The 11,274-nt window shown below is 34.6% G+C and overlaps 1 protein-coding gene across 3 annotated transcripts; it reads right to left on the reverse strand.

The window, feature by feature from the left end:
- Positions 1–3,828: 3,828 nt before the first annotated feature.
- LOC114263182 (uncharacterized) lies at positions 3,829–10,484 on the reverse strand. 3 transcript variants are annotated; one of them, XM_028203682.2, is made up of 4 exons: positions 10,168–10,484; positions 8,987–9,414; positions 5,510–6,410; positions 3,829–5,090 (listed from the first exon to the last, which is right to left on the reverse strand). In XM_028203682.2, exons 2-4 carry the CDS (start codon positions 9,062–9,064, stop codon positions 4,387–4,389), a joined length of 1,683 nt encoding a protein of 560 aa, XP_028059483.1. In that variant the 5' UTR covers positions 9,065–9,414; positions 10,168–10,484; the 3' UTR covers positions 3,829–4,386. The 3 variants fall into 3 exon arrangements, with proteins under 3 accessions (XP_028059483.1, XP_028059486.1, XP_028059485.1); XM_028203685.2 differs by having other exon boundaries at positions 9,504–10,429; XM_028203684.2 differs by having other exon boundaries at positions 9,971–10,351.
- Positions 10,485–11,274: the final 790 nt, after the last annotated feature.

Consider the following 11,274-nt stretch of genomic DNA (forward strand, 5'->3'; position numbering starts at 1 on the left):
GGACAACAAAATGAGAGGGCGGATTGATAGTCCAACGGGCTTAGTAATCTATTTCGGTAGGGGGATTAGCTTGGTTGGGTAAATAGTGGGATTAGAAAAATAGTAATTGGTTTGAGTTTATTTTATATTTTTAAAAAAAATTATTTTTTTACCAAGTGTACCTGGTTATTTTAATATTTGTTCTAATTTTTTTTAATTTATTTTATATAAAAATAATTTAACAATCACATCACTAATCATTTCCCATACTATCATCAAAACAAACATATTTTTACTTAATCTCTCACTAACAATCCTCACATTAATAATCTCTTTACTAACCATCTTCTCACTAACAATCTCATCCAACCTAATCTGCCAAACAAATGTGGCCTTAGATCACATTTATTTACCCGCTTGAGAGCGAGGATTGGATTAGCTTGACTGTCAAACTCCTCACAGCGTGTTTGGTTGTGAAATGAGAGGCTGGATTGATACTCCAATGAGTTTAGTAATCCCACTCAATAAGTAGATTAGCTTGGCCAGGTAGACGGTGGGATTGGAAAAATAGTCTAGGGATTAGAGTGTACCCGGACATTTGAAACATTTTTTTATTTTTTATTTACCAAGTGCACCCATTATTTCTATTTTTTATATTTGTTTTATATTTTTTTAATATAGTAATTTTTTTATTTTATATAAAAATAATTTAACAATCCCATCACTAATCATCTCTTCCATTATTATCAAAATAAACACACTTTTACTTAATCCTCTCACTAAAAACTCCACATTAACAATCTCTTCACTAACCATTCCCTCACTAACAATCCTGTAGACACCCCATTTTAACCGACCCTAAGACTTGAGCGCTTTCTTTTGATTATCCGAGGATGAAAACAAGAATGTATTTCTCACAAAATTCTAAGTAAGAAAGATGGAATTTGTGCTTCATTTCCAAACCTAAACCTGTTTTGACCAAGTATTCAAATCCTGTTCAAAACTCTCTTTCAAAACTTTCTTTCCGTGCTTTGTTCCAAATATTTTCATAGTGTTGCAAGACTCACTTTTAAACTTCAAAATGAAACATTTTCTTAGGAAATTGAGCAAAGAACAATATGAAAATAGGAGGAAATGATGATAATTCTCTCGAAAAATCATGTTTCAAGCATAACAGTCAGCCACGGCCAATATTTTGGCCGACCAACCACTTTTTCCTAGACAGAATCAAGCAGCCTCCTAGTGTCGAGCAAAACAGTCTCCGACGGTCTCCGAGGCCCCCCTAAAGTTTCTGTTTTTGTTTAGTTTTTGTTTTAATTAGAGAGATTGTGAGAATTTAATTTTTGTTGTAATATTTTATTCCTCTCCTCCCTTATTCGGATATGTAATATTCAAAGTTGTAATAATTCCCTGCCCTGCTTTTTTCTATCCTGTTCTTTATTTTGCTTTCCATATTCTGTAAATATGTATGTTATTTTGCTTGTCATCATTTCTATGCCTTGCATCTATGTTTTATGCTTTAAGATCCAGCTAAATTTGCACCTGTGTGTTTAATTGATTGTTATGTGATTTTTGTGCACTACTTCATGTTTTGAGATAATTCACTTGTCATATATTAGAAGCTGGATCTGTAATTGCATGTCATGAGTGAATTACATTAGGATCTTATATATAGAATCATGTATATTTTACTAACTTTGTTTTGTACCTATTTGCGGGACATCAGTAAATATGTAAGTTTTTGTACTTTAGCATCTCGCCTGTGTGTGATTTTTTTACTATGTTTAGCATCCTACTATGTGGCTAGTTGCTTATTTGATGTAACTCTATGCATGCCAGTGGGTGAATGTTGTGTTATTTAATTTGAAATAAAATTGATTTTCATAATTACACTATTCAAAATCTTTTCGAAATAATGAAATCAAATTATTTCAAAATGAACGACATAGTTTATATTTGTTTACTTCACATAGTAATTTTAGCATTTATTAGATAACCGGAATATGAACATATAAAATTAATAAAAATTATATAATGGCTTAGTAGAGGCCGATCTTTTGATTAAGTGAGTGCACACGCGCGCGCCAGGGGGTGCTCAGTTAATGACATTCCCTCCTCATACCTAAGGTTCCAAGCCAATCATTATTGGTTACGACGAACAGTGGCCTTGGCACGAGTCATGAGTTTCCTAATTTTCTCAAAATATTAGGTGGCGACTCTAAGCTCTGGTAACGTAGTCCATTTCTAGTAAAAAGTTTGTAATAAAATGAATTTTTTTATAAAAGTTATCAAATCTGAACTGTCATCTATGTTTTACATTGCACTCGTAAGACTAGATCAAAAATAATAGCGAATTCGAACTATTAACACGCTTGGGTACACCCTGGGCATATTACAAATCTCATCGAACATAATTCATCAAACAAATGTGGCCTTGGATTGTGGCCTTGGATTGTTAATCCTATCACAAACTTCTACAATCAAATATTCTCTATATGGTCCTCTCTCACTATTAATCCAATCCCCTCATTCATAAAGCCAAACAAACATGACCAAAAAAATAAAGATAAATGCTTTAAGGTTTGGTTTTAATTTTCAGAATTTGTTTTTAGAAAAAAAATAAATAATTTAAAATTTTCTTATTATTTTCATATAATTTTAATATTTAATTTAATTTAATTTTATCAGATTAGTTTCAATTTTTCACAAAAAATCAGAAAAGTATTTCCGAAATCAAACTCAACAAAGCCTCTCTGCTTTTTTTAAACACAACTAACACATTTATAGATATATATATATATATATATATGGGGAAATTTATTAGAAAATCTTTTTTCAAGTGTTTATATCCTAATTAGTTCATAAGATATTTTTGTATTCCAAAAAGCCCTATTATTTGAACATTTGATCTACCAAATCATAATTTTCATATTTAAAGTATTTTATAGACATTTTTACCCTTATAAATATTTTTTGAACGATTAGTAATTTGGTGATGTGAATATTTACATTGACGTGTAAATGTTCACATTGGTAGTATAAACATTCACATTGATATGTTAACATTCATATTGATGGTGTGAACATTCACATTGACGATATGAACATTCACATTACGGAACATGCACTGTAAATGTGAATATTATTGGGAGTATTTTGGTAATTATATCACCCATAGGACTTATTGGAATATAAAAAAATAATGTGGACTAAATGAAACATAAGTAGGTGAAAAGAGATTTATGAAAAAATACCCCATATATATATATATATATATATATATTTTTTTTAAATATAAAAATAAATATTAAAAAATATGTTTAACCAGTTATTGATGGAATGGTGAAAATAGTGGAGGTGGTGATGACTGGATGTATGAATGAAAGAGAAATAAATAAATACTAATATTATTATTCTTCAAAAATCGATAATTTTGAAACTTGATTTAAATTTTTTTTTTTTCCAAATAAAATAATTTTTGAATATATTTTTGATTTCCAAAACAAAAACATTACCAAATGTGACCAAGCTCACAGTCGAGCAATAGAGTCGCACACTAATTAGGGCTCCAACGCTCTGGCTCATGCAGTTGCATCTACTCAATTCTCAACGTAAACATCCTTCCCCTTCGTAAAAGTATGTTTTTCATTGTATTAACAAGGCTTACAAAAAGTCTTACAAAATAAAATGTTCAAATCATGGACACGAAACCTATGTTAGATCTGATAAACCCCTCAAATTCTTGAGTTCAAATTTAAAGATTTGAACGAGAGACCCAACCCTAGCATAAAAGGAGAGTCAACAATGTCTAAAAATAGAGGTGAAATAAATGACAGTGCTTCCTTTATATTTTCCCTTAAATATACATACTCATCATATAAATGGATATCATATGTTACAAAGCAAAATTTTGTAGTGGTGCAATAAAAACCACAGCAATTATGTCATTCTCAATCAGTGTATGGGTCCTCAAGCGCCAAAAATAAAATAAAAAAATTAGAGTAGGGAACCATCTCAAAATTCCCAACACATTCCTGTCTTCCCCCCTATCCAATAAGGGGGGAACATCACAAATCCTGGAAAATCATAATTCCAAGTTTCCAGTAATGCCTAAATTTGTTTCCATGGATCACTAACTAGAAAACAAGAGACCCCCAATAACCCGAGTCATGGGCGTCGTGCAGGGGTGCTACAATCTGGAGAACCGTGAGCAAAGAAGGCCGTGCTTGTGTTGCATGACAATTTATATCCACAAGGAAATGATTTCACTTTCAGAACAAGGAGGCTGGGCATACTGCAACATAGATCTGCACAATTGATTCCTTGAAGAACATATCTGGAAGAATAATGAATCAAAACCCATTTAGAGGATGATCAACAAAGAAGCTGAATCCATTTGGTGCCGATTTAGAAAGGAATGACGTATGGCAGAGCAGTGACATCTGCAGACTCTATCCTAAAAGCTTCAGCCCACACCTGTGGCGTCCCATCAACCTCAAAAGAACTTGCTTTGGTATCACTGCTGAACAACCAGTCCTGGTCATCAAAATCAGACAACTCGGCCACTTCGGGAACAGAAAGTATTTGGCTCAGATACTTGTAGTCGGGATGTGGAAGCTTCACAGATGCCTCAACTTTCTCCTTAGCTCGTACAGGAGTAGAAGACAAAGGCTTACTTGAGCAAGCATTTAGTTGTTGAGCCTCTTTCAAACCATTTACCCTCGCTTCTTTATCTGTCTTGCCGCTATTGTCTGCACTCTGCCTCTCTGATGCAGGCTCAATGGCACTAGGGTGTGATTCCAATTTTCTTCCATTTTGCAGGATTTGGGGACGGGAAGAAACCTTAACCTCCACCTTATGGTTACTGGCTGCCGCCTGCCTCTCAAATGCAGACTCAATGGCACTAGGCTTTGGCTCTAATTTCCTTCCATTTTGCAGGATCAGGTGACAGGAAGAAACCTTAACCTCCACCTTATGGTTAGTGGGCGCCGCCTGTCTCTCACATGCAACCTGGAGAGCAGCTTGGCATGGTTCCAATTTTCTTCCGTTTCCCACAAGCTGATGTGAGGAAGAGACGGATCTCGGTAACTTATTAGGCCGAATGTCATCATCTGTAACAAAGTTGAAAGAATAAAGTACATGCAAAATATTAGAGATCAATATCTAGAACCCAAAAATTATCCCCAAAAATGTCCTGCCAAGAAGCTAAAACATCAACTGTCATCCTGAACAGCCAGGAAGTGTAAGACCTAATTTAGCAAGACAATTTTTCTCTCAAGTGTGTATAAGAAGGTGACGTCAATAACAGTTAAGACCTAATTTTAGCCAAACAATTTTTCTTTTTTCTTTTCGAAAAGAGCATATAACCAGGCACCCTCAAGAATTGGTGGTTTACGCACTGGACCATCAAAACCTGCAACACCTCTATCACGTCCTTGGTGGCAAACACAGCAAAGTCCATGTTTCCAATCACAGGATAGTGTTAGAGGTAATGCAGTGAAATCATAGTACAGTACGGGAAAGAACTCACCATGTAAAAATCCATTCACTTTAAGCTCCTTCCGTTTGCCAAGAATTCCATTGTCAGTGGAACTCTTGTCGCCCTCCTTCAAAAGATATGATGGTTTTATATTGTGACTGTCTATGCCATCTTTGCTGCCTTTTCCCAATATCGGCTGCTCTTTATTTGGTTCTTTCTCCTTCGCTTTCTCCTTCGCCTTCTCCTTCTCTTTGGTCCTGTCTTTATCCTTTGATTTTCTCTTTTTCTCACGTTCTCGATCCTTGTGTTTATCTCCTTTACCACCACCATCCTTGTGTTTATGCTTCTCTTTCCCCTCCCTCTGCTTCTTGACATCCTTGTCCACTGGTCCAGCCGCAGCCCCTTCAACCCCTTTTTGATCCATCCCACTAAAATCTTGAACAACAGCATTTTCCACACCTCTTGCCTCAATTTTGTTTTTTTGTCCATTAACATTTCCACCAACTTCTCTCTTGTTATTGTTCTTTTCTTTTCTTTCAATTGAATTGCCAATATTGCTCTCCACAACCCTCCCTGGCAGTTCAGCCTTCCCTTGATCTGTGACACTAATACTCTGAAGCATTTGGTTTTCTCTAGCTCCACCATCATCTCTGATTCTCTTGACCAACTCCAGCAAAAATTTAGTGCCTGCAGTCTCACCACCCTGCAGACAGTTTGATCCAAGCTTCTCGCCATTTTGGCCCTCCAATGGGCCTACAATATTTTTCTTGTCTAATGTCTTTTTCTTTTCTTTATCCCTATCCTTATCCTTCCTATCTTTGTGCTTCTCCTTTCGGTCCTTCTTCTCTTTATGTTTTTTGTCACTTATCTCTTTGTCCTTTTTCCTTTCTTTACCTTCTGTCTTTTCTTTGTCCTTCTTATCCTTCTTGTGCCCTTTTTCTTTGTTTTTCTCCTGAAAATAATGTTTCAATTACATATATTGGGACTTAGTCAAATAATGAAAGGGTAAATAACAATCTGAAAATACATGAGAGAAGTTCTGGATAAGAAGTGTCCAAGAATAAGCAAGACTAAAAATCACAAAATTACTAAAAAATGGGCTTTTTAGAAGACAAAATGATCAACATGTCAACAAAAGATACCCAAAATCATTAACCATTACATTGACTTGATGAAGCATAAACTGATGAAAGAGGATCATGCCAAAGGCCCTATCTATAAGGATAATACAAGCACAACTATAATTTACGACACAAAATGCTAGGTAGTGAAGGACAACATGCCCACGAAACTATCATAGAATGAGTACATTCAGACAACTAATTTGCAAATGAGAATGGTTACAGTTATAATGAACTACAAGGAGTAACAAGCTATATTCTTCAATTCATGTATTTCTTCTTCAATGGGCATTGGTTGAGGATCAAATATAATTTCAAAAAAGTTAAAAACTCCAATATGTATTACACATTCTCATACATTTTAATATGCTTTTATACACTTCACATATTTCATACATTTTTTGCACATGCTATGTCTTCTTCAGTTCTGAGTTTTAACAATGCAACATTACCCAAACCAAACCAAACCTAACCTTAGGTCCCATCAATGAGATCGGCTATATGAATCCTTCTCCACTCGACTCTATCAAAAGCCTAGTTAAATTAACGAGATTCATATCTCTATTTACTACACTAACCCACGTCAATCAAGATCTGCCCTTCCACTAACACTTTCATTTACCGTCATTGTATCGCATCTCTTCACTATTGTCTTTGTTGGTCTCCATTGTATATGATCAAACCATCTTAATCTATTCTCTTTCAACTTATCTTCTATCGGTACTACTCCTACCCATTCACGAATATACTCATTTCTTACTCTATCTTTTCTAGTCTTGCCACTCATCCATCTTAGCATCCTCATCTCAATAACACTCATCTTATCTACATGTTCCTTAGTTGCCCAACATTCTGTTTCATATAACATCGCTGGTCTAATAGCTGTTCTATAGAGCTTTCCTTTTGCATGGGGGAATTAAACTAATCCGTGTCTCCATTTAAAAATCAACTTTCTAAAATAGACTCCAATTCAAGATAAATTTCAGCATCTAATCATAAATGCCTTGAAAACAAACATAATGAAACATAAAACAAAAACAGTGTAGATCAAGAAAGTACGCAAGGAGCTTGCAATAGCGTATTAATGTGTTTTTACAAAAAATATCCAAAAGTAGATATGGGCAAACCCATGTCTATGCCATATTATGCTGTATCTGAAAAGGGAATTTCACACCTTTGAGAGATGAGTGTACCATAAATTATGAAACAGAATTAACAAATCTGCATAATTGTAGAGGCATCAAGAATCAACAACTTCTAGCACACAAGAATTGCGGAGCTATAGGTTCACCGCAACTGCTCTTTCCTCAGGCACTAGTTTGTACTACTTTTTTACCTCTAACATGTAGTCAGTTTTACCGAGGGCTTTCGTGAAAAATTATAGTGCAGCAGTACTGTATCTTAGTATTTATAATTAACAATACACAGATCCCATCCAAGAACGAAATGCAAATAAAATAAAGTCTCACAATACACAGAACCCATCCACATGAAACTCGAAACAAATGGGAGGGTATTTCCCTTAATCTTATTTCTGCAGTTTAAAAAATAATTTTTAGATATTTTAACTGAAAAATAAATTAAGAAAAATACTAGAGGTGGCTTAAGAAACACTTGAGGATTGAAGAAAGATGCTGGGTTATGCAATATTTTTGTGATTATATACTCAAATTTTAATTTAGAACTTTGCCTCTTTTAATCAGCCAAGATTAATTGATGATTCTTCTCCACATGAAGCCATAAATCAAAACAATTTTGCTATTAAAACACATCTATAGGTATCTGGACTTCCAACTTTTTAACAGCAGCATGATTAGAAAGAATGAAGACATTCGCCGATCTTTTAATATATCACAAGGATATTATTCAACTTTTTAGCAACTTGTGTAAATTCATGTATTTTACCACATAATAAAACAGATGATAAGGAAAATATAAAAAACTGTTACACAGTCCATTATATATAATTCACAAATTGCGATTGTTCTCCCTAAAATACTAGGTCTCCATTCTACAATAATGTTCCATCATAGAATGCATACCCACTGAACATACATAGCTGAAAATGTTCACCTAATCATCTATAACTCACCGATTTTGATTGTTCTCCCTAAAATACTAGGTCTCCATTTTACAATAATGTTCCATCGTAGAATGCATACCCTCTGAACATACCTAGCTCAAAATGTTCACCTAATCCCTTAATTCCCAAACATTCCTCATTACAATTAATCAGTGTTTCCTTTTATTTTGCATCAAAAAACCATAATGAACTTCAAATGCTCAGCACAACTTTCCAAGAATATCAATAGAATTAAGTTATGGCTACCATGCATTCTAAATGAAATAGCATATCCATACAAATGGGTAGCAAAGACAATCAATTAAAAAGGAATTCCATATAAACCTTTGTTAGCAAATCGGTATCACTGAGTCTAGCCTTCTTCTCGTATCCTGGAGGTGGGAATGGAAAGCAACGCGACATTGCACGCGATAACCTTCCACAAGCTTAAATGCTTCCCCTAGCTTCAGGTGGTGATGTTCCAACACAGGAAAAGACCAGAAACTTCTCTCTTGTCCATGCACCGTGTCCCCACAATCATTTCAAGCTCAGGTAGTGCTCCCCGATCATCTCCAAATTAACCCAATCAAATCTTCCAAAACAACTTACAAGTGGAACTGAATATGTGCAACTGAAAGCACCACAAGACAATCAACTCTATAGCACTATGACACTACAAATTATCTCAACCTGAAAGCTTTGTCGACAGATGAAGCGGGTTGCCAGCAATCGGATCCTCTGTGAGTCCTACAAGGCAATTAGAGTACCATCACCTGCCCATTATGAAAACCACTATCAGGACCGTTCCCTGACAACAATTATGAACAACTTAGTTGCAGGAAGAAGACAAAAACACCATGACCTTTAAAGGTAAACACTTGTCAATTTTTTGCCACCATCTACACAAATTTCTAAAAACCATCTAATGGCACCCTTCAAAACCCAATTTCCATCAACCCCGTTTGCAGATTCAATGCGCATAGACTAATAAGAAGAGCTACTGAACCAATAAAATCCAATCCTAGATGGATAGGATTCAACTGACACACGCCTATACTACACCAATGCTCAGGTCCTTTCTTTAAGTTCTGATCATAACCCTAACATTTTTTTTTTCAATTAAAAAAAATTAGGGCTCATTACAGTAAAGATCTGATCAAACCCTAACAACATCAATCAACTGATACAACATCAATTAGAACAGAGCAAAAACAAACCCTAATTTCAATTCATCAAACCCACATAATATAAATACTTTTTTGTATATAATATATATAAATATATACTGACGCCAAAATGATAAAATTGTGAAGAAGAAGAAAATCCCACATAAGAAAAACCCAGTTGGAGAGAAGAGGTTGAAATCCATGGCGGTGGATTAGACTAAACAAATATCAGAATTTTGGGTATTTTCGAAGGACTTGGGGATAATAAGTAGACATTGTGCGAAGAGATGAAGAAGATCGAAGAGAAAGGAAAGGAAGCAAAAGACAAATCTCAAAGTGACACTATCTTCGTGTGTCTACCTCTCTTTGTCTATATACATATTGGGGGTGTGTATATACGATGAGTATGTCTTGTCTGTGAGTGTGAATTTTCAGATCCTCGAACAAGTCTTTGGTATGGGTTTTCTTCAGAGAGCCGCCCAACCCTCTCTCTCTCTCTCTCTCTCACTCCTCTCCCTAAAAGCCCCAAAAGGGAAGAGAAAATGGTTTAGAAGGGTAATAGCCCTATTTATAAAGGGTTGAGGAGAGAGAAAGTATTGAACGAGAAAAGAAGAATCCGGACGTGGAGAGAGAGAGAGAGAGAGTATAATTAGTGTAAATTACACTCACCCCCCCCCCCCGGGTAAATTAAATTTTGCTCCTCTTATATTTTTTTATTTTTTATTTTGACCTTTAATTTTTTTCCCCACTTTGGCACCGTTTGGAACAGGTCTGGCCCTGAGTTTTTCGGGGCCTAAGGCAAATTAATTTTTTGAGCCCTTTTTAGATATTTATTAAAAATAAAAATAAAAATAAAAATCACTTTGTTTGGTTTAGAGTTTTCAAAAATAATTGTCTAAGTTTACAATTTGTATTTTTTTTATATTTTTGTATTTGGTAACATTTTTTCAAAAAAATATAAATATTATAGTTTTTAAGCGTATCTAAATTAGATATATCTACAAAATAAATAAATAAAAATTGTATAAAATATTTTTTTTTAAAAAATATTAAAAAACACATAATTGAGCCATAAAGAGAAAAAAAAAATAGGCCACATAAAATTAGGCTAACGACTAATACATATACATATATTTTATATTTTATTTTTTTAATTGGACTAACAACTAAAACTTATAATATTTTTCAATTAGGCCTTTTATCAATTGGGCCAAATAGATTTGTTGAGGCCTCCTTTAAAATGGCCTAAATTAATTAAACAGAATTGGGCCATCTTAAAATTTTAATATAAAACAAGACTAAATTTGGGGGCCCTTTTTTGGGCCTAATTTTTTGGACCCTAGGCACAGGCCTTACCAGCCTTAGCCCAGGGCCGGCCCTGGTTTGGAAACCCAAGTTTGGGACTAAAAAAGTCTCAAACACTAAAAAGCTTCAAACAGTAGCCGAAGCCATTGTCAATAAGTTGAC

Source organism: Camellia sinensis, chromosome 14, assembly GCF_055761805.1.
Source record: "Camellia sinensis isolate YWXY chromosome 14, ASM5576180v1, whole genome shotgun sequence".
Lineage (NCBI taxonomy): Eukaryota > Viridiplantae > Streptophyta > Magnoliopsida > Ericales > Theaceae > Camellia > Camellia sinensis.

What these genes read in the sequence shown, in the direction of transcription:
- LOC114263182 (XM_028203682.2), bottom strand. Translation starts at nt 9,064, where the DNA reads ATGTCGCGTTGCTTTCCATTCCCACCTCCAGGATACGAGAAGAAGGCT. An exon ending in ATACCGATTTGCTAACAAAG is followed by an intron (nt 6,411 to 8,986) that starts GTTTATATGGAA and finishes CATTATTTTCAG; the next exon opens with GAGAAAAACAAAGAAAAAGG. An exon ending in AGTGAATGGATTTTTACATG is followed by an intron (nt 5,091 to 5,509) that starts GTGAGTTCTTTC and finishes ACTTTGTTACAG; the next exon opens with ATGATGACATTCGGCCTAAT.